Source organism: Leopardus geoffroyi, chromosome D3 (assembly GCF_018350155.1).
Source record: "Leopardus geoffroyi isolate Oge1 chromosome D3, O.geoffroyi_Oge1_pat1.0, whole genome shotgun sequence".
Classification (NCBI taxonomy): Eukaryota; Metazoa; Chordata; class Mammalia; order Carnivora; family Felidae; genus Leopardus; species Leopardus geoffroyi.
This window is the reverse complement of record NC_059339.1, coordinates 57,777,235-57,801,029: the sequence shown is the minus strand read 5'-3', so window position 1 is coordinate 57,801,029 and position 23,795 is coordinate 57,777,235. Positions and strand designations below refer to the sequence as shown.

Here is a 23,795-nt window from a genome sequence, read left to right as displayed (position 1 = left end):
TTGAGTTCTTTATTGACCCATTGGTTGTTTAGTAGCTTGTTGTTTAGCCTTCCTCATGTTTGTGGGGTTTTTTTTCCAGTTTTTTTTTTTCCTTACTATTACTAGTTTCATACCACAGTTGTTTGAAAAGATGCTCGATAGGATTTCAGTCTTCCTAAATTTATTGAGATTTGTTTCATGGCTTAACATGTGATCTGTCCTGAAGAATGGTCCATATGCATTGAAAAGAATGTGTATTCTCCTGTTTTTAGATGGAATGTTCTGTATATATATCTATTAAATCAATCGGGTCTAATGTGTCATTGAAGGCCACTGTTTTATTGATTTTCTGTCTGGATGATGTATCCACTGATATATGTGGGTGTTAAAATCCCTAATATTACTGTATTTTTGTCCATTTTTCCTTTTAGCTGTGTTAATATTTGCTTGACATGTTTAGTTGCTCCTATTCTGGGCACATAGGTATTTACGATTGTTAGATCTTCATGTTGTATTGACCCCTTTATCATCACGTAATCCTTCTTTGTCTCTTTTTCCAGTCTGTTTTAAAGTCTGTTTTCTCTCATACAAGTATTGCTACCTCAACTTTTATTTTCACTTCCATTGATTTGGAATATCTTTTCCCATCCCTTCACTTTCAGCCTGTGGGTGTCCTTAGGTCTGAAATAAGTCTCATGTAGGCAGTATATACATGAGTCCTTTTTTTTTTTTTTTTAATCCTTTCAGCTACTGTGCCTTTTACTTGAAACATTTAGTTCATTTATATTTAAAGTAATTATTTTGTAAAGGTTTTATTTTAATTCCAGTTAGTTAACATACGGTGTTACATTAGTTTCAAGTGTATAATATAGTGGTTGAACAATTCCATACATCACCCATTGTTCTTCACAGGTGCACTCCTTAATCCTCATCACCTGTTTAACCCATCATCCCATCTCCCTCCCCTCTGGTAACCATCAGTTTGTTCTATAAATAAGAATCTTTTTCTTGATTTGTCTCTTTTTTCCCCCTTTGCTCATTTGTTTTGTTTGTTAAATTCCACATATAAGTGAAATCATATGGTATTTGTCTTTCTTGGACTCATTTGGCTTAGCATGATACTCTCTGTTCTCTAACTCTACTTTTGTTGTTGCATATGGAAAGATTTTGTGTTTTTTTTATGGCTGAATAATATTACTGTACACTACATCTTCTTTATCCATTCATCAACCGATGGACACTTGGGGCTGCTATGTCTTAGCTATTATAATAATGCTGCTTTAAACATAGGGGTGCATGTATCCCTTTGAGTTAGTGTTTTTGTATTCTTTAGGTAAATGTGCAGCAGTATGATTGCTAGATTGTAGGTTAGTTCTGTTTTAACTTTTTGAGGAACCTCCATACTATTTTCCACAGTCCACAGTGGCTGTACCAGTTTGCATTCCCAAGTGCACAAGGGTTCCTTTTTCCTCGCCAACACTTCTTGTTTCTTGTGTTGTTGATTTTAGCTATTCTGACGCTTATAAGGTGATATGTCCTTGTGGGGTTTTTTGGGGTTTCGTTTGTTTGTTTGTTTGTTTGTTTTGAAAGTAGGCTTCATGCCCGGCACACAGCCCAACGTGGGGCTTGAACTCATGACCCTGAGATCAAGACCTGAGCTGAAATGACTAAGCCACTGAGGCGCCGATCTCCTTGTAGTGTTTTTTGGGTGTTAAGTTTTATAAATTCTTTATATATTAGGGATACTAGCCCATTATTGAATATATCATTTGCAAATATTTTCTCCCATTCTGTAGGTAGCCTTTTAGTTTTGTTGATTGTTTCCTTTGCTGTGCAGATGCTTTTTACTCTGATGCAGTCCCAATAATTTGTTTTTGTTTTTATTTCCCTTGCCTCGGGAGACAATAAAAATTGCTATGGCCTATGTCAGAGAGATTACTGCCTTTGTTCTCTTCTAGGATTTTTTTTTATGGTTTCAGATCTCACTTTTAAGTCTTTAATCCATTTTGAATTTGTTCTTGTGTATGGTGTAAGAAAGTGGTCCAGTTTTTTTTTTTTTTTTTCCTTTCACATGTTGCTGTCCAATTTTCCCATCACCATTTGTTGAAGAGACTTTTTCTCATTGGATATTTTTTCCTGCTTTGTTGAAGATTTATTGACTGTACAGTTGTAGATTTATTTCTGGATTTTCTGTTCTATTGATCTATGTGTCTGTTTCCATAACACTACCATGCTGTTTTGAACCCTACAGCTTTGTAATAATAACACTTGAGGTCTGGAATTATGATGCCTCCAGGTTTGCTTTTTCTTTTTCAGGATTGTTTTGGCTCTTCGGGGCCTTTTGTAGCTATGTTCAAATCTTAGGATTGTTTGTTCTAGTTTTGTGAAAAATGCTGCTGGTATTTTGATAGGGATTGCATTAAATGTGTAGATTGTTCGGGGTGATACAGGTATTAACAATATTTGTTCCTCCAATCTGTGAGCATGGAATCTTTTTCCATTTCTTTGTGTTGCCTGCAGTTTCTTTCATTGGTGTTTTTAGTTTTTCAGAGTACAGGTCTTTCACTTCATTGGTTAGGTTTACTCTTCAGTATCTTGCTATTTTTTGGTGCAATTGGAAATAGGATTGTTTTCTTAATTTCTCTTTCTGCTGCTTCATTATTGGTGTACAGAAATGCAACAGAATTCTATGCGTTGGTTTTGTATCCTGTGACTTTATTGAATTCATTTATGAGTTCTAGCAGTTTTTTGATGGAGTCTTTCAGGTTTTCTCTATGGAGTATCATGTTATCTGCAAATAGTGAAAGTTTTACTTCTTCCTTACCAATTTGGATGACCTTTATTTATTTTTGTTGTCTGATTGCTGTGGCTAGGACTTCCAGTACTATGCTGAATAAAAGTGGTGAGAGTGGACATCTTGTCTTGTTCCTGACCTTAGGGGGAAAGCTCTCAGTTTTCCCATTAAGGATGATGGTAGCTGTGGAGTTTTCATATATGCTCTTTATTATATTGAGGTATGTTCCCTCTAAATGTGCTTTGTTGAGTGTTTTTATCATATGATTGGATGTTTTACTTTGTCAAATACTTTTTCTGTGTCTTTTGAAATGACCATATGGTTCTTATCCTTTCTCTGACTGATATATCAGGTTGATTGATGTGCAAATATTGAACCACCTTTTTAGCCCAGGTTAAATCTTATTTGAGATGGTGTATCACTTTTTTTTTTTTTTAATTCTTTTTAGTGTTTATTTTTGAGAGAGAGACAGAATGCGAGTGGGTTGGGGCAGAGAGAGAGGGAGGCACAGAATCTGAAGCAGGCTCCAGGCTCCGAGCTGTCAGCACAGAGCCTGATGCAGGGCTCGAACTCACAAGCTGTGAGATCATGACCTGAGCTGAAGTCAGACGCTCAACCAGCTGAGCTACCCAGGCACCCCTCACTTTTTTTTTTTTAAATATTTTGTTGGATTTGGTTTGCTAGTATTTTATTGAGGATTTTTGCATCTATGTTCATCAGGGATGTTGACCTGTAGTTCTTTTTTTTAGTGATGTCTTTATTTGGTTTTGATATGAGGGTAATGTTGGCTTTGAGAATGAACTTAGAAGTTTTCTTTCTTTTCTGTTTTTTGGTATGGTTTGAATAGAATAGGTATTAACTGTTCTTTAAATGTTTTAAATGTTTGGTAGAATTCACTGTGAAGCCCTCTGGTACTGGACTTTTGATTATTGGAAATTTTTTTGATTACCGATTCAATTGCTTTGCTGGTTATTGGTCTGTTTAAATTTTCTGTTCCTTCCCATGTTAGTTTTGATAGTTTATGTGTTTCTAGAAGATTATCCATTTCTTCTGGGTTGTCCAGTTTGTTGGCATGTACTTTTTCATAATATTCTATTATGATTGGGTTGTTAATTTCTCTTCTCTCATTTGTGATTTTATTTATTTGAGTCTTTCTTTTTTGATGGGTTTGTCAATTATATTGATGTTTTTCAAAGAAACAGCTCCTGGTTTCTTTGTTCTATTGTTATTTTTAATTTCTATGTCATTTATTTCTTCTCTAGTCTTTATTATTTCCTTCCTTCTGCTGGTTTTAGGTTTTGTTTGTTCTTTTTTTAGTTCCTTTAGGTGTAGGGTTAGGGTGTTTATTTGGGATTTTTCTTGCCTCGTGAGGTAGACCTGTATTGCTATAAGCTTCCCTCTTGGAATTGCTTTTGCTGCATCCAGGGGTTTTGGACTGCTGTGTTTTCATTTTCATTTATTTCCATGTATTTTTTCATTTCTTCTTGATTTCTTTGTTGACCCATTCGTTGTTTAGTAGCATGTTTTTAACCTACATATATCTGTGGTCTTTCCTTTTTTTTTTTTTTTTTTTTTTTTTTGTGATTGACCTCTGTATTCATAGCGTTGTGGTCAGAAAATATGCATGGTATGATTTTGATCTTCTTGAATTTGTTGAGGTCGTTTTGTGGACTAATATGTGATCTATTCTGGAGAATGATCCATGTGCATTTGAAAAGTATGTGTTTTCTGCTGTTTTTCGATGGAATGTTCTGACTATATGTGCTAATCCATCTGTTCTAGAGTGTCATTCAAAGCCATTGTTTTCTTGTTGATTTTCTGTTTAGATGATCTGTCCATTGATGTAAGTAGGGTGTTAAAATCCTCTACAATTGTTGTATTATTATTGATTAGTTCCTTTATGTTTGTTCTTAACTGTGTGTTCCAGTAGTGGATGCATATTTGCAACTATTTTAGCTTCTTATTGGATTATCCCCTTACTTGTTTTGTGGTTTCTGAAGATTTTCTCTGATCCTTGTCTTTCTTTTGTGTTTTGTTCATTTTCTTTACTGATATATTTGGATATCTTTCTCTTTGTGCTTTGCATTCTTTGTCTTTGTGCTTTGATACATGGTTACCATTAGGTTTATATGTAACCTCTTCTGCATATACCAGTGTATATTAAGTTGATGGTTGTTTACGTTTGAACCCATTCTTTACTCTTCTCCTCCCCATGTTTTAGGTATATGTCATTGTATTTTACATCCTTTTATCTTGTGAATTCCTTGAATGATTTTTTTTATAGCAATATTCATTTTTACTGCTGTGTTTTCTACCTTTATACTGTCACTTTGGTCTCTCCTTTCCACTCAAAGAGTCCCCTTTAATATTTCTTGCAGGGCTGGTTTGGTGGTCAGGAACTCCTTTAGTTTTTATTTGTCTGGGAAACTATGCTTCTATTCTGAATAATAGCCTCACTGGACCAACTATTCTTGGCTGCAGATTTTTCCTATTCAGCACTTCCAATGCCAGTCCTTTCCTTCTTGGAAAGTTTCTGCTGAAAACTTCCCTCCTAAACTTATGTGTTTTCCCTTATATGTTAACTGTCTTTTGTGGACTAATACGCTTTTTTTTTTTTTTTCTTTCTTTATCACTATATTTTGCTAATTTAATTATGTCTTGTTGGGTAACTGTTTTTGTTGATCTTGATGGGGTTTTTCTCTGCCTCCTGGATCTGGATATTTGTTTCCTTCCCCAGATTAGGGAAATTTTTAGATGTTATTTCTTCAAAAAAAAATTATCTTCCCCTTTTTCTCTGTCTTCTTCAAGGACTCCTGTAATACTAATGTTATTACTTGTGATTGAGTCACAGAGCTATCTGTTCTTGTTTTGCGTTTTTTTCTCATTTGTTTAGGTTACTTTTCATTACTCTGTGTCCTCGGTCATTAATTTATTTCTCTGCTTCTTCCAGCCTGCTGTTCGTTTGTCAAGTATATTTCTCATTTTGTTTATCGAGCCCTTTATCTCTGCAATGTTGTTCCTTATCTCTGTGTTAAGGGTCTCACTTATATCCTCCACTCTTTTCCCAAGTCCAGTGAGAATCCTTATGACCATTGCTTTAAATTCTCTGATACTTATATCTATTTCACTATATCACAGAATGATACTTATATCTATTTCACTTAGATCTCTGGCCATGGCCTTGTGTTGTTCTTTCATTTGGGTTACATTTCTCTTTCTCCTCATTTTATCTGCTTTTCTGTGTCTGTTTCTGTGTATTAAGAAGGTCAGCTATGTCTTCTGCTTTTGAAAGTAGTGACTTTATGAAGAAGAGGTCCTGGAGTGTCCTGCAGTGTTCTCTGTGCTGTTCATCTGATCTTGGCACTTCAAGAGAGCGTCCTATGTGTGTTGCTTATCTCCTGCTGTTGTGTCTTCATCACTTTTCCTTATAGTACAGTCATCTACACTGACTCTCTGCGTGTTGTGGGCTGTGCTGGGGTCACTGTGGTGTTACCAAAGTTTGCGCTGGGCCACTAGTTTTACGCCAGATTTGTACAAGCACTGTGGCAGCTAGGACCTGCATGCCTGGTCAGCTTGGGGCCTGAAGCTGGGTGCAGTGCCTGAGGATGGCTGGGTGCAGCCTGGTGAGAGACACTCACCTGGTGAGTGACAATAGCTGGGGGTGTGCAGAACTGGGTGGGGTGTATGGTGGCAGCTGTGAACCCAGCAGCTTGGTGGGGCATGAACAAGTTTTACAAACTTTGCCCTGAGCACAGGGCCAAGGGTAGCAGGCTTAGAGTGGGCAAGCCCTCAGGAGAACTCATTGGCATGGTGCACCGCTTACAGGTTAGGTAGCTAGTGTGTAGCTAGTGTCTGTGCAGCCCTGCCTCCCACAGATGGCCCTGTGTTTATGCTGGGGAAGGGGGAAGAAAAATGGCACCTGCCATTTCCCTCGTTTTCGGAGAAGTCCCCCAACGCACTCTGAAATCCCTATGAACAGATATGTCTCCCATTTTCCCCTGGTGTTGCATAAACTGCTGTCTTTATATTGCCTGTCTGTGCTGGCTGCTGTGTCTTTAAGGGCAGGAACTCAGCTGTCACTTGCCTTTGTGTCTCCACTCCCCCAATGCTGAGTCAGCTGATTTCTAAAGCTCCAGGCTCCAAGTCCTGCTGGTTATACAAACTCACACAATTCAGCCTCTCTGGTTTTCAAAGCCAAATAAATGTTAAGAGGATTTGTCTTCCCATATGAGCTCCCTGGTACAAGGGCCCACAGCTCCCTCTCCCTTGTCAACATCCCTTGCCTATCTCACCTTCCTAACCTTTCAGATGCAGCTTTTTTTGTTTTGGAGTTTGTTCTGCCAGCATTTGAATTGCTCTCTAGTTTAATGACTTACTTGTGGATGATACCTAGTTGTAAACGTGGGAAGGGTGAGCTCAGGGTCCTCCTACTCCACCATCTTCCTAAGTTCCTCTACAGGAATTGTTGATAGGTATTTACTTACTGCCACACTTTTCTGATTGTTTTATAATTTTATTTTGTTCCTTTCCTGTTCTTGTGATATGATGATTTTCTTCAGTATTATGTTTGGATTTCTATCTCTTTATTTTTTATATATCAAAGGTTTTTAGTTTGTGGTTATCGTGAGGTTCCTGTTTAATACCCTCTGTATCTAGCAGTCTGTTTTAAGTTGATGGTTACTTAAATTCAAACACATTCTACAAGCATTGCATCTTTACAATCCCCCCCCCACGTTGTATATTTTTTATGTCATATTTCACATTTTGTTTATCCTTTAGTTATTGTAGATATAGTTGCTTTTACTACTGTTGCTTTTTAACCTTCATACTAGCTTTATAAGTAGTTGATGTACTATCTTCAGTATATGGTTGCTGATACCAGTGAGATTTTTTTTCTTTCATACTTCTCATTGTGGCTTTTCCACTTAAGGATGTCTCTTTAAAATTTCTTTTTTTTTTTAATGTTTATTTTTGAGAGAGAGACAGAGCATGAGTGGGAGAGGAGCAGAGAGAGAGGGAGACACAGAATCTGAAACAGGCTCTAGACTCCAAGCTGTCAGCAAAGAGCCCGACAACGGGGCTTGAACTCACAAACTGTGAGATGGTGACCTGAGCTGAAGTCGGACACTCAACCGATTGAGCCACCCAGGCACCCCATCTCTTTAACGTTTCTTGTAAGGCCAGTGTAGTGGTGGTGAATGCCTATAGCTTTTGCTAGTCTGGAAAATTTTTATCTCTACTTAAATTCTGAAGAATAGTTTTGCTGGATAGAGTATTCTTGGTAGGCAGTTTCTTTCTTTCAGCACTTAGAATGTATTGTGCCATTCCATTCTGGCCTGCAAAGTTTTTGCTGAGAAAATCTCATAGTCTTTTGTAGGGTTCCCTTGTATGTTAAAAACTTATTTTTCTCTTGGTGCCTTTTTTTTTTCTTTTTTTTTGCCCCAGCAAGGGAGGGGCAGAGAAAGAGGGGGATAGAAGATCTGAAGCAGGCTCTGTGCTCATAGCAGAGAGCCCAACACAGGGCTCGAACCATGAACTATGATGAGATCATTACCTGAGCCAAAGTCAGAAGCTTAACCAACTGAGCTACCCAGGTGCCCCTTCTCTTGCTACCTTTAAGATGCTGCTTTTCCTTAGACAATTATTTGTCTTGGGGTGGGGCTCTGGATTCAACTTATTTGGAACTCTGCACTTCCTGGATTTATGATGTGTTTCCTTCTCCAGGTTGGAGAAGTTTTCAGCCATTATTTCTTCAAGTAATTTTTCTTCCGCATTCTCTCTCCTCCTTCCAGGACCCTTTTGTCTAATACTAGACTGCTCTGTGTTCTTTCATAAGTCCTTTAAGGTATCTTCACTCCTTTAAATGTTTTTTTTTTTTCTTTCTTTCTTTCTCCCCCCCCCCACCCTTTTGCTGCTCTGATTAAATGAGTTCCACTACTCTGTCTTTGAGCTCACTGTCCCTTCTTGCACTTCATTTAGTCTGCTGTGGAACCTCACTAGTGTATTTTTTGGTTCAATCATTGTATTCCTCAGCTCTGTGACTTTCATGTGTTACTTTTTTTTTCTAATTTTTTTTTTTTAATGTTTATTTATTTTTGAGACGGAGACAGAGCGCGAGTGGGGGAGGGGCAGAGAGAGAGGAAGACACAGAATCTGAAACAGGTTCCAAGCTCTGAGCTGTCAACACAGAGCCCAATGCGGGGCTCGAACCCATGAACTGTGAGATCATGACCCAAGCCGAAGTCGGATGCTTAACCGACTGAGCCACCCAGGCGCCCCATCATGTGTTACTTTTATATTGTACAACTCTTTGTTGAAATTTTCACTTTGTTCATGCATTCCTCTTTTGAGCTCAAAGTGAACATATTTATGAGTGTTATTTTGAACTGTTAGGTAAATCGCTTATCTCCATTTCATTATGGTCTTTCTGAGGTCTTATGTTCTTTTGTTTGGAATGCATTATTCCTCTCTTCTTTTTTTCTTCCTTGGTTTCTGTGTATTAGGTAAAACAGCCACCTCTTCCAGTCTTAAAGGCAAGGTCTAATGTAGGAGATGAACTTTGTTGTTCTACTGTGCCCTTGTTCTTTGTTGTCTCCCAAACCTGATGTGATTGTGTAGGCAGGCTTCTTTGTCCTTAATAACTCCCAGTGGTTCAGGGTTTGCCCTGATTTGTAGTGTTCCAAAGGGGAGGATCTCTCTCAACACCTAGATAAAGCTGATTGGAAGCTGGGCCCTCAGGCAGCAGCTTTTAAGTATGTAAATACAGTTGACCATTGAACAATGAGGGTGTTAAGAGTACCAACATGTCTGCAAAGTGGAAAATCTACATATAACTTGACTCCCCAAAACTGTTGAGAAGAAACCTTATTGAAAACATACAGTCAATTAACATATATTTTTGTGTGTTTTATGTATTATACACTGTATTCCTACAATAAAGCAAAAGAAAAAAAAAATCTTATTTAAGAAATTAGAAAATACATTTACAGTACTGTATCGGGGAAAAAAGTCTATATACGTGGACCTGCACATTTGAAACCTGTGTTTAAGGTCAACTGTATACATCCTTCAGGGAAAGAGTATAAACTGGCTGTTTTTCTCTGTTCCCTCTACACTGCGCCCCGGGTGGATAGCCAGTCATAAACTGTTTGCTTACCATCCCATTGAACCCATAAGCACAAGCCCTGCTGGCTACCAGAGCCAGGCTATTGAATACTGTGTCCTTTGGGCGACAGCCAAAATAGATGGGGTGCCATACATATACATAGGTGCTTTCACGGAGACACTGGTGACCTGGAGCATGGCAGAGGGGTAGTGCATGCGAACATGGGGCCTGCTGGCCTCCCAAGTCTGTGCAGAGGAGAGACCCTTAGGCCACGGTTTTTGGAGATCGACAAATCGGCGTCTTTCATGGAAAGACTGGGCTTTTCAGTGTGCTGCCTCTATACTGTACCATGGTGGGATAGCCGATTCAGAACGGTTTCTTTGTTCCGGTCCTGTGAGACCTGGAAACCTAAGCCCCTTGGCCACCAGAGCCAAGTAACCAAGGGATGTGTCCCTTGGGCAGTCAGTGCAAAAGCCACTGCATCAGTTGGATGCATAAGCTCTTTCTGGGAGATACTGCTGACCTGGAGCAAGGCAGAGAACATGAAGATGGTGACAGCCAGCCACCCCATTCTCTAGAGAGTATTTTTGTCAGCCCCTAGATGTGTGCTAAATTAGGTAACTGCCACTCAGGCTGATGCTGTCAGATAAGCAAATAAGCCTCTTACACAGAAAGACTGGAAGTCTGGGTACTTTTCAGTCAACTGCCTCTGCACTAGGCCCTGGGTTGGTAAACCCGCATGCATGAGCCCTTGGACAACTATTTCTCAGTTTCTGTAGCCTTGTGGGTCTTGTGGAGCAAGCCCTTTGGCTTACAAAGCTAGATGTTGGGGAGTTCACCTCTCACATGCAGACCTTAAAAGTTGGTGTGCCAGATACGGAGTTCAAACCTGTCACTCTTTAGAGGGAAGATTGGGTTCTCCTGATTGTGTGTTGCTGCACCAGTGGTGGGGTTTATGGTGAATTGTGTCTCAGCCTCTTACGCATTTCCATGTGGGGTTTTTCTCATTCACCCAGTGTGTAGGAGTTGCTAAGTCAATTTCTGATTTTCTTTCAGAGGAAGTTGTTCAATAAGTAGCTGTGGGTTTGGTGTGTCTGTGGGAGAAGGTGAGTTCAGGGCCTCTGGTGTTGCCATCTTGAACTCAGTAATCGAGTTTGTAGATAATTACCAGAATTTTCCTATTTGGGGTATCTGAAACATGGTAAGTAGTATCCCCATTTGCTTTGGGGCATAGCCTTGTGCCCTTTTTCTGCCCTAACACTCAGCTGCTTTGTGATTCTAGAAAAATAACTGCATGCTACCTGAGGATGTGAAGAATTTTTACCTGATGACCAACGGCTTCCACATGACATGGAGTGTAAAGCTGGATGGTGAGACAACCTTCTTGCTATAGGGTAACATTTCCTGGCTGAGAGATTGGGTATCTCGATAGTTTTCGGGAGTTCTCTGAAAGTGTGATGTCCAGAATCTAGGATTCTCTCCCAAAGCCAATACATATCATCGTTTCACCCACCACCCACTATGCCAGAGTCTAGCTGGTACTTAACTGGAAACTCAATCTAGAGGCTTCCTTTTGGTACGAGCAGGTGAAAAACAATCACTACACAAAATTCTTGTACTACTTCAAACTTAAGGTCTCTGAAGGCTGCACCTCAGAGCAGTCTCCTCCAGAGTGAGGGAAGGAACAGCCACTGATGGTCCTAAGATGGGCAACTCCCTGGGGCACATGGGTGGCTCAGTCGGTTAAATGTCCAACTTTAAATCTCAGCTCAGGTAATGATCTCAGCATGTTACTTAAGATTCTCTCCCTCCTTCTTCCCTCTCAAAAAAAAAAAAAGATGAAATAGGAGGGTCAATTTCCTTCATTCCCAGATTGGCAATGATCTCAAGAGCTGTGTCCCTCACACCAGATCTTAAACTTCTCTCCACATCTCCCCAGCATAAGTTACCAACCACCTTACTTCTCTAGTTGTCATCCTAAGTATTAAATGTGTCTAGGACAGACATTCGTGTTGTAGATGTGGGAACTCATAACTTAGTAATACAGATACTACATACACATGAAAGGCGATGACGCACATTAAGTGACGACTCCTGTAAAATTTCATAAGCCAGGAAACCCTGTTCTAGCCATTCCTTCCACAGACTTTCCTGGCCAGAAGAGGCCTTTATTGCCTCTGGACTCCAACCACCTCCCCATATCTACTTTCATCCTCAGGAAGCATCCTGCACCTCCCTGTGCTGTCACTAAGAATGCAGAATTTTTATTGCACAGCGGATCTGCAGACCTGACTTCTCTCCTTCGTTTCCTCCACCTCCTGAGTTCCTTTTGGTGATTCTCAAAGTCCTTTCTCTCTCTTTCTCTCTCTCTCACCTGACCAGAGGCACTGTTTATAGCTTATTATTGAGCAGTTAACATGAACTTTTAGCTTTGAATTATTTCCTCCATTGGCCTGAAACCATTCTTGTCACCAGCATCAGAGCCCTTCTTTGTAGCATGGCCATGGCCTTTGCAGTCTGGAGTAAGAGAGAGAATGGACAGAGACTAGACCGACGGACAGATTTTCCCTTGCCCACATCATGAAGACAGACTAGCCCCTTCACAAGTGCCCTCGGACAAAAGTTTCATGAAGTTTTCATGAACAAGTCCCTGTTCATTATTCTAATATCTAATTTAATTCTCCTAATCCTAGTCATCTTATGCGATCCCCAGTTCTGTCCCCATTTCCGTCCTTTCCTGGAGAGCTAAAGTCAACAACAGAGTAGACAGCCGAGGGAGCTTCTGAGGTTTACCTCTTGGTCTGTCCTGCTTGGACTTTCCGTGGTCTGTATACCAGCTGTTTTACTGCCTTCAGTTTTTTCAGCAGTCAGATTTCTAGGTCTTCGTGTGTCATCCAGTGTCTAGTATCCTATATGACGAGGATTCTGTATAATTGTTAAGGAAGATATGTGTTTGCCTGTTTCTTATTTATAGCCTAATCCCAGAAGACTAGAATCAGGCAAGAATGCCACCAAGTTCTCTGCAATAAGTAAGGAAAAATGACACATAGAGAGCTATCTTCCATTGTGGAAAGCTTAGAAGAAGAGAAGTATAACCCTTCATGCAAGGGAAAGAGAGCAAAAACCTTTTTAGGTCCTTTGCTCTTCAAACAGGGTCCCTAGCCCAGATTTCCGAGTTCTTTTTGAGCGTCCCCTTTGTAAATTCCTTTAATACTCTGTTCCAATGTGTGGAGTGGGGGGTCTCTTCACCCATGATTTGTTGCCCCCCCATTTTTTTTTTTTTTTTTTTTTTTTGCATGAAAGGTTGTTGCTCTGGGGCATATAGTCCACTGATCCTCTTCCTTCCTTTCCATCAGATTCCTCAGCCCTGGAATCAAACAACAGTTGGGCTTAAGTTACTCAAGCAGAAGTCCTTATGATGATACAGTAACAAGGCTTTTTCTCTTTGCTAATGTTTCCCTAGAGCACACCATTCCACTGGGCAGTATGGTTATTAACAGCATCTCAAAACTGACTCAACTCAACCAGTCTTCTGTGTATTCACTCCCTAATGCACCAACTCTGGCAGACCTGGAGGATGATGCACTTGAAGGTACCTGAAGGAACCTCTGCTCTGAGTTAGAAATTAACGTGTTTGTTTCCTTCTATAATGTTGAAAACGGTAGGAAGACGCTGTGGCATTATAGTACTCTCCCCAAACAAAAACCTTTCCCCTGTGTGACTTCTTAGGACCATGGGAGTGAAGTAAGAAAACAGCCTGTATCAACAAAGGAAATTTTCATGAAGAAATGCCAGGGTTGAGATTTTTGTTTTGTTTCCAGCACTCGCTTCAGTGACTAGCACAGAGTTGGCACTTAATGTATGCCTAGTAAATGAATGAATGTTAAAGATCAACTTCACTCAACATTTCTGTGTCAGGAGCTTTCAGGGAACATGGAATCTAAATGCAGCTCCCTTCCTCCCCAGGCTCTTTGCCATTCCTGATTTAAATTGCTGCTAAAAGCTAGGAGCAACTGGGCATAAGTGAGAACTTTGTCAGAATTGATTTGGCTGCATGTATCAGAGACCCCTTACAACATCTAAACTAAATAGGAGTTTATTTTTTTCATAACAAGAAATCTGGAACTAGGCTGGTGCAGCTGTTTGAGAAAGTCAATGATAAAGTCTCCCTCTGGCTTCTTCCACCCACCTTTGGATATGGCTTTCATCCTCATCATTGGGGAATGTGGGCTCTACTTCCTAGCTTCCAGTCTATGTTCCAGACAGGAAAAAAAAGAGTAAAAAGCAAAGCAACAACTAAAACTGTCTTTTGGCAGAATCTCTCCCGTTTTATCAGGAAAACAGTAGTTTTCTCAGAATCTCCTGAAGCCACTGGCTAGAAGAGAGTCAAAATGTTATCCATAGTTGCAAGGGAATCTGAGGAAGTGAGTATGTTTACCTGTTCAGCATTGTCTCCTCAAACAGAATTGGAGTTTAAGAAAGAGAGGGAGAATGAATATTGAGCAGGTAACTAGTGTCTCCAATGCCAAGACGTTGGGTGCATTTAAGGCCATTCTCTCACTAGAAAACCGATGCAAGGCTTTCTGTAACAACTGCATTGGCAGTTGGACACTAGCATAGGCATCCCTAGGAGATCCCACGGGTGCACAGTTCCAGGCTGTTTCAGTTTCTTAAACATTAAAACTTGAAATGACTTCTTGATCCATGCGTTGCAGTATGGATATTGTGTTAGCAAGCATGAGAACATTAATCTCATGGTACATCTCCATCAGATGGACCAAGTGCATTGTCCATAAACAGTGATATTTTGAGAGTAATCTTTTTTTCTGAATAGTTGGTCTCAACAATGGGGTTAAAATATTCAATAAACCATGTTGTTAGCAGATGTACTGTCATCCAAGCTTTGTTGTTCTATTTTTAGAGCAAGGCAGAGATGATTTAGCATAATTCTTAAGGGCCCTAGGATTTTCAGAATGGTCAGTGAGCATTGGCTTCCACCAAGTTACCAGCTACAGTAGTCCTTTCAAAGAGAGTAAGCCTGGGTGGCGCAGTCGGTTAAGCGTTCGACTTCAGCCAGGTCACGATCTCGCGGTCCGTGAGTTCGAGCCCCGCGTCGGGCTCTGGGCTGATGGCTCGGAGCCTGGAGCCTGTTTCCGATTCTGTGTCTCCCTCTCTCTCTGCCCCTCCCCCGTTCATGCTCTGTCTCTCTCTGTCTCCAAAATAAATAAACGTTGAAAAAAAAAAATTAAAAAAAAAAAAAAAGAGAGTAAGCCTGTCCTTTGAGGCTTTGAAGGTCCTAGGTGGTGTCTTCTTCTAATAGAAGGATGTTTGGTCTACATTGAAAACCTGCTATTTAGCCACCACCTTCATTAATTATCTTAGCTAGATCTTCTGGATAACTTGCTATTTTGCCTTGCACTTTTATGTTATAGAGACAGCTTCTTTCCTCAGACCTCATAAACTAACCTCTGCTAGCTTCAGACTTTTCTCCTGCAGCTTCCTCACCTGTCAGCCATAGAATGAAAGAGAGTTAACGTCTTGATCTGGATTAGACTTTGCCTTAAGAGAATGTGATGGCTGGTTTGATCTTCTATCTAGATCACTAAAACTTTCTCCGTATCAGCAATAAGCTGTTTTACTTCCTTATCATTCAGGTGTTCACCAGAGTAGCACTTTTAATTTCCTTCGCACTTATGACTGGGCTGTTTGGCACAAGAAGCCTAGCATTCGGCCTGTCTTGGCTTTCAACATGCCTTCCTCACAAAGCTTAATCATTTCTAGCATTTGATTTAAAATGAGAGCCATGCGACTCTTCCTTTCACTTGAACCTCCAAAGGCCATTCACTGTAGGTACTGATTGGTCTAATTTCATTATTGTTGTGTCTCACAGAACAGAGAAGCCTGAGGAGAGGAAGAGAGATGGGGGAATAATAGCCAGTGGTACAGTCAGAACACATACGTTAATCGTTTGCTGCCTTCTGCAGGTGTGTTTCATAACAATTACAATAATAACATCAAAATCAGTGCAAACCTCACCAGCACTGTATCTCCCCATCCCTGCATTTTGCAGGGCCTCTGTCTCTGCAGCAGCGACTATGACAGCAGCTGCAGCAGGCCCTGCAGAAGGCTGAGGGGTGCCTTGTTAAGGCTGAGTGCCCCGCCCATGCACACTTGGCAGAGAAGCAGTGGCAGCAGGTCTCATTTTGCAAACAGACTGGTGCATACCTTGTTAAAACACACCTCTACCCTGGCTGGAGACCAAACATTGCCCACAGTAGGCCAAGAGAGCTTCTGCAGATGACTGCATTGAAGGAAAAGGTACCTAGGACACAACAGGACACACACAACACATATAAGAAACATACCCGAAGCGCCAGGTCCTGGTGAACAGGGGACACTGTACTGTAGGGCACTGCAGGAATGCTTCTTCATAATGCCATTACTTTGAAGAGCAAGAGACATAGCTGACTTTCCTAACACACAGAAACAGATACAGAGTTAGACAAAATGAGACCGAGGAATATGTCCCCAGTGAAAGAGACCAAAGTGAAACAGATATAAGTAGTATGCCTAATAGAGAATTTAAAGTAATGGTCATAAAGATACTTACTGGACTTGAGAAAGGAGTGAAGAACATCAGTGAGACCCTTAACACAGATAAAAAAGAATCAGAGATGAAGAACACAGTGAAATTTAAAATGCACTTAATGGAATGAATAGACTAGAGGAAGCAAAGGAATTAATTAATGACCTGGAAGACAGAGTAAAGGAAAGCCATCAGGCTAAACAATGATATAAAAAAGAATTATGCAAAGTGAGAATAGACTTAGGGAACTCAGTGACTCCATCAAGTTGTAAGAACATTCATGTTATAGAGATCCAACAAGAAGGAGAAAGAGAAAAGGGAGCAGAAAATTTATTTGAAGAAATTGTAGCTGAAAACTTCCCTTGTCTAGGGAAGGAAACATATTCAGATCCAGGAAGCACAGAGATCTCCCCCAGAAATCAACCCAAGGAGATCCACACCAAGACACATAGTAATTAAAATGGCAAAAGTAGTTACAAAGAAAAAACAATTTTTTGAGAGAGAGAGAGAGCATGAGCAGGAAAGGGGCAGAGAAGGAAAGAGAAAAAATCTTAAGCAGGCTTCCCGCCCAGCATGGAGCCCGATGTGGGGCTCAATCTCATGACCGTGAGATCATGACCTGACCAAAATCAAGAGTCGTTCGCTTATCCATCTGAGCCACCTAGCCATCCCGATAAAGAAAATATTTTAAAAGCAGCAAGAGAAAAGAAAACAGTTCCATATAAGAAAAACCCCACAATGCTATATGCAGATTATTCAGCAGAAACTTTGCAGACCAGTATGGAGTGGCATCGTATATTCAAAGTGCTGAAAGGATAAAATGTGCAGCCAAGAATACTCTCACCAGCAAGGCTATCATTCAGAATAGAAGGAGAGAAAAAGACTTTCTCATATAGACAAAAACAAAAGGCGTTCATGACCATTAAACCAGCCCTACAAGAAATATTAAAGGACACTCTTTGGGAAGGAAAGAATAAGTAAAAAATATGAGAAGTAAAAACACAATAGCAATAAAAGTAACATACCCATAAAAATCAGTCAAGGATTCGCAGAATAAAACAATGTAAAATATGACCCCATATACCTAGAATGTGCGGGGAGGAAGGAGTAAGAATGGGTTCAGACTTTAAAAGTCACTGATCAAAGATCATCATAACAAATATAATAATACAAAAGATTGAAATATCGCACAAATTACCAAAATGTAACACAGACACAAAGTGAACAAATGCTGTTTGAAAAATGATAACAGTAGACTTGCTCAACAGGTTGCCACAAACGTTCAAAGCACAACAAAGCAATTTATGCCTGTACTAGAGGAATTCAGGAGCAAAAACTGGGAAGAGCCTGCCACTCAAGAGATGTATGTAGTTCTCAAGAGAGGAAAGGTCACATCTCCTTCTTATGTGTGCTGGGGCTTTTGAACCCCTGAAGGCAAAGAAGTTGTTAAATAAGTAGACTGAGTCTTCCCCGCCTTTGAAGTTGGAAGAATAGAGGTGAACTGGATACCAGAGAGGATCTCAAGAGCCCTCAGCAAAGGACACAGCTAGGGAGAGAGACCACATTGTCCTACATACCCATAGAGATAGGGTAGGTCCTACATACCCAGTTGGCGTTGGGGCACCTTCTAGGTTCACGCCTTTTAGGATAGTCCAGCAGTTAGAGCCAAATCTTATTTAAAACAAACAAACAAAATTAATGTTTATTACTTTTGAGACAGAGCTGGAGAACATGTGGGGGAGGGGCAGAGAGAGGGAGACAGAGGATCCCAAATGGGCTTCATGTTGAGAGCAGAATGTGGGGCTTGAACTCATGAGCCATGAGATCATGACCTGAGCCAAAGTCAGATGCTTAACTGACTGAGCTACCAGGCTCCCCTAGACCTAAGTCTAATTGGAGGAGTGCCTGAGTGGCTCAGTCAGTTAAAATCCAACTTGTGATTTCAGCTCAGATCATGATCTCATGACCATGAGCTCGAGCCCCACATCAGGCTCTGTGCTGAGCTGTGGAAATTTCTTAAGATTCTTTCTCTCCCTCTTCTCCCTTGCTTGTGCTAACTCATGTGTGCGTTCTCTCACTCACTCTCATAAATAAATAAATAAATAAATACTTACAATGAGGTAAGATTAGAAAAACAAAAAACCTAATTGGAAAAATACTGACTCTTTTCAGGGTACTTAGTATTCAGAAAGAGGCCAGTCAGAAAGAAAGATATATCGGGAAACACAACCAGAGAAATAAAACTGCTAGAGGATACAGATGAAAACCTAAGTAAAAACAAGAATCAGAATAAAGACATTAAGACAGCACAAAGGATTCCTATAGAAGAACAGTAAAGATTCTCAAACAATTGATGAATTGAAGAATATAAACATTATTGAGATTTGAGTTAATAGCATGATAAACCGAGTGCAAGATGTATTTAAAAGGGGAAAATTATGAAGAAAACGGTGGAAGGGTAAGAGAAGTAGAAAATAGCTCCAGAAGACCTTCCATTGGTATTACAGATGCTCAAGAAAGAGAAAAACACTAGATAGAAAGCCAGTAAACACTGATACAAGAAAATTTCTCTGCAGATTGAAAGGGCTCTCTGAGAGTGAAATTGAATTCATGAGAAAAGAGACACCTAGGCGTTACATAATATGGGAAAGAATTATAGGCTTCTAGGCAAAAAATTTAAGGTACTTATGAAGAAATAATAATCAGACTGACATCAGACTTTTTGCAGCAGTGGAAAGTAGAGAAAGCATATACGGGTTACAGAGAGACAAGGAGTAAAAATCAAAAGGCCCACATATATAGACCAAACATGTAAGGATGTGTAAAACTTCAGGGACATCAATACTCTAACCAAAAGACAAATGCAACTGAATGGAGGTCCCAAGATACGGATATAAAAAGGGAAGGAAACAAGGGATCAGCAAACCTCCTCTGAAAGAGGTGTCTAGGAATCTTAATGTCTAGGAATGTGTTCCATAGCTCTTATGTAAGAACTCTTGGAAAAGGGGACAGACGCAGTGCAAGGAATATTGTAAAACCTATAGTTGATATTTGAGCAATGCAGAAGCTTAGGGGCCGTGACCCTCCATATAGTCAAAACTCCCCTTACAACTTTTGACTCCCCCAAAACTTAATTACTAATAGCCTACTGTTGACTGGAAGCCTTACCAATAACAATCAATAAATACATGTTTTGTATGTTATTTGTAAATGTACTCCTATAATAAATTAAGCTAGAGAAGAGTAAATATTAAGGAAATCACAAGGAAGAGAAAATACATTTATAGTACTGTAAAAAATCCATGTATAGGTGGACGCATGAAGTTCAGATCGTTTTCAAGGGTCAACTGTGTACTGTCTCAGCTAAACCTAAAAGAAAGGAAAGAGGGAAGATGTAACAGTGTTATGGGTTAAATTATGCCCCCCCAAATTCATACTGAATTCCTAACTCCTAGTTCAGAACGTGACATTGTTTGGAAATAGGGTTATTACAGATCTAAGTAGTTAAGATGAGGTTGTATGGGAGTAGGGTGGACCCCAATTCAATATGACTGGTGTCCTTGGAGACATAGGAAGAATGCCATTTGAAGATGAAGGCAGAGTTGGGGTAGTATTTCCACACACTAAGGAAAGCTAAATTGCCAGTAAACTACCATAAGCTAGGGGAGAAACACGGAACAGATTCTTCCCCCATAGCCATCAAAAGGAACCAACTCTGCCAACACCTTGATCTTGAACTTGTGGCCTTCAGAATTGTGAGACTACAAATATCTGTTGTTTAAGCCATTCACTTTGGTACTTAGTTACAGCAGCCCTAGCAATTAATATAGAGAATGTTCCTGGGGTCCCTACTAGTAGAAAATGTAGGACAAAGGAGGAAAAGAAGCAGAAAGTAGATGGTATCCTCCTACTATAGGGAAGAAATAGTACACCTTGCTGGGGAAAACGAGAGTGTCTTGATGTTTGAATTTTCTATTTTTGTGTAATAGATTATTATCTAACAGTTTCATGAATCAAGAATTCATAAGAGAACACATAAGTAGAGTTCTCTACTTAGGGTCTTACTTACCAGGCTAAAATCAAGGTGTCAGCTGGTGCTGTGATCTCATTTATGGCACAGTGACCTCTTCCAAGCCCACTAGTGGTTGGCCGTACTCAGTTTCTTACAGCTGTGGGACTCAGGTCCCTGTTTGTTGCTGGCTGGTAGCCAGGGATCACTCTCAACTCTGTTAGGCTGCCCTCAGATTATAGCCACATGACCCTCTCAAAACATGGCAGTTTACTTCTCAGCTAGCAGGAAAATGTCTCTCCAGTCTGCTACAACAGTCTCCTATCTTGTAACATAATCAAGGGGATGGCTACAACATAGTCACAGGTCCTGACTATACTCAAGGGCAGGAGGTCATGAAAGGTCTGTATATTAAGGAGCAGGAATCCTGGGAGCCATCTTGGAATTCTGCATACCACACTTGATTAGGGGAGATAATGGTCTATTTTCAAATAAGGGTAGAGTCCTATGAATCTAATAATACAAACAAGTGAAAATAAGGAAAGTAATATAGAAATAAAAATGTATAGTAATATCACCAACCTAATAATATTGAATCACATGAGTAAAAATGAGGGAAAAGAAGAAACATAAATTAGGAAACAAAACATTAAGAGAAATAAAAGAAGACAGATCCATCACAATATTGAATGTTCTGGGATTAAGTTTCCCTTTTTTTTTTAATGTTCATTTATTTTTGAGCAAGAGAGAGCACAAGTGGGGGTGAGGAGGGGGGCAGAGAGAGATTGGGAGACACAGAATCCGAAACAGGCTCCAGGCTCTGAGATGTCAGCACAGAGCCCGACACAGGGCTTAAACTCACAAACTGTGAGATCATGACCTGAGCCGAAGTCCCAGGTGCCCCTAAATTTCTCTTTTGAAAACCAAAGACTGTCAATATAAAAAGCAAAGCTCATCTATGTTATTTTTAGGAGCAGAGCTAAACTGATGAAAAGACTTCCTCTTCTGGTAATGGCAGACAGGTAATTCACGAGAGCCTTCCTGCTAAAGACAACTGAGAAGTCAGACCAAAATACAAAAACCATCTTCCTAAAATGTTTACCAGAGAGCTAACAAGATGATGAGGTAATATCAGATCAACATCCAGAAGACAGAAATCCAGGGAAGAGATGCAGCATTTGGAGTTGCTTTTGCCTGGGGTACATTGCCCTTTTCAAACAGGCACTGAGGATGCTGGAAAGCTGTGAATTGGACTCGTCTTGAAGCCGGGGGAATAAAACAGAGTCCAAGACTTAGAAAAGTTGGCACCCATAAAAACTACCCTGCTTTTCAGGTTGGCACCATGAGGAGCAGTACCAGAGGAGACTGAATGAACCGAAAGTAACCATTTTTCACATGGACTGAAGCTCACGTGTAAGTCCTATGTGTGTCCCAGAACATGTTAAATCCCAAAACTAGACTAAATTGATTCCAGATTACTAAGCTCCTCAGGGGCCTAGCAGAAACAAACAAATTCACTCTAGAGAAATGTTCTACAATGGATTGTCTTAATGGTTGCATAACTGTAAATATACTAAAAAACCATTGAATTGTATAGTTTAAATGAGTAAGTGGTATGGTACGTGAATTATATCTCAGTAAAGCTCTTACATAAAAAGAAAATTCTACCCTAGAGGAAGATAACATTACCTTAGACCTCAAACTGTTTTATAAATAATTTTTCAAAAAATAATTACTTTAAAAAATACACACATGAAGAAACACAACGCCATGAACAAGAACCAGCACAAATAACAGGTAACAAAAAAGAGATCCACTGGTACTCCCAAGAGTGAAATTATTGGGCACAACAATATGCTAATGTACACACGAAGATAAAACCGAACTAAAATTTCGGTGAGGAACTGAAAATAGGTGACACTGTTTATTTGGTAAAAAAGGAAGCAAGACTCAAATATTGACCTTTTGGTAATGGCAGAGTACATTTTACCATACCAAGACTACTCTGCGAAAGCTTTTTCTTTTTTTTTTCTTTAACATTTGTTTATTTTTGAGAGAGAGAGACAGAACACAAATGGGGGAGGGGCAGAGAGAGAAGGATGCACAGAATCCAAAGCAGGCTCCAGGCTCTGAGCTGTCAGCATGGAGCCCAGTGTGGGTCTTGAACTCAAGAACCAGGAGATCATGACCTGAGCCAAAGCCAGATGTTCAACCAGCTGAGCCACCCAGGTGCCCCTCTTTAAAACACACACACACACACACACACACACACACACACACACACAAGCGGGAGTGGGCAGAAGGCGAGGGGGACAGAAGATCCAAAGCAGGCTCTGCGCTGACAGTTCTGGTGCCGACAGCAGTGAGCCTGATGCAGGGCTCGAATTCATGAACCAGGAGATCATGACCTGAGCCAAAGTCAGACGCTCAGCCGCCCAGGAGGCGCCCCTCCTCTGGGAAAGCTTTAAAAACTGGAGTGGCATCTATAAATGGCAGAAGGGAACCACACTGAGTTTCGTATTTTTATTACTTTTCTCCAGAGGACAGACCCTGACCATCATCAGTCAGGGCTGCTGAAACTTGGTGGGACCCTACAATCTGGACTTTAGATTTCACCCAAGATGGAGTAACAGACCTGATTTATCCTCCAACCTGGAGATACATAGATATATAAAAATGGATTTCAAGACACTGACCATCAGGCAGTGGAGGACAATGAGCCTGAAAGATGGAAATAAAGGGAACCTCAGCTTATTACTTCAAGAGAGTTTTCCAGCCTACAGCATAGAGAGGGGAAGCCAGGCAGAACTTGTTGTACTCCGTGAATTGATCAAAAAGAGTATGAAAATATAACCTCTAGGAGAGAGGAAAGCCATGTTTAAAAATTTTTTTAGTTTTGGCACAAAAACAGACACTCAGATCAATGGGACATAATAGAGAACCCAGAAATGGACCCACAAACACATGGCCAACTAATCTTTGACAAAGCAGGAAAGAATATCCAATGGAATAAAGATAGTCTCTTCAGCAAGTGATGCTGGGAAAACTGGACAGCAACATGCAGAAAAATGAACCTGGATCACTTTCTTACCCCATACACAAAACTAAACTCAAAGTGGATGAAAGACCTAAATGTAAGACAGGAAGCCATCAAAATCCTCGAAGAGAAAGCAGGCAAAAACCTCTTTGACTTTGGCCGCAGCAACTTCTTACTCAACACATCTCCGGAGGCAAGGGAAACAAAAGCAAAAATGAACTATTGAGACCTCATCAAAATAAAAACTTCTGCACAGTGAAGGAAACAATCAGCAAAACCAAAAGG

General features: G+C 40.2%; 1 protein-coding gene across 4 annotated transcripts in view; it reads left to right on the top strand.

Annotated features, from left to right (window-relative positions):
* TPGS2 (tubulin polyglutamylase complex subunit 2) overlaps nucleotides 1–23,795 on the top strand; it is a 68,249-nt gene that overhangs the window by 37,948 nt on the left and 6,506 nt on the right. For 2 of the 4 annotated variants that reach the window (XM_045458635.1, XM_045458637.1), the window contains 2 exons: nucleotides 11,161–11,248; nucleotides 13,342–13,470. In XM_045458635.1, the coding sequence (XP_045314591.1) occupies nucleotides 11,161–11,248; nucleotides 13,342–13,470 (217 nt within the window). Of the gene's footprint in view, nucleotides 1–11,160; nucleotides 11,249–13,341; nucleotides 13,471–21,806; nucleotides 21,887–23,795 lie in introns of all 4 variants that reach the window. The other 2 variants (XM_045458639.1, XM_045458636.1) reach the window with 2 other exon arrangements.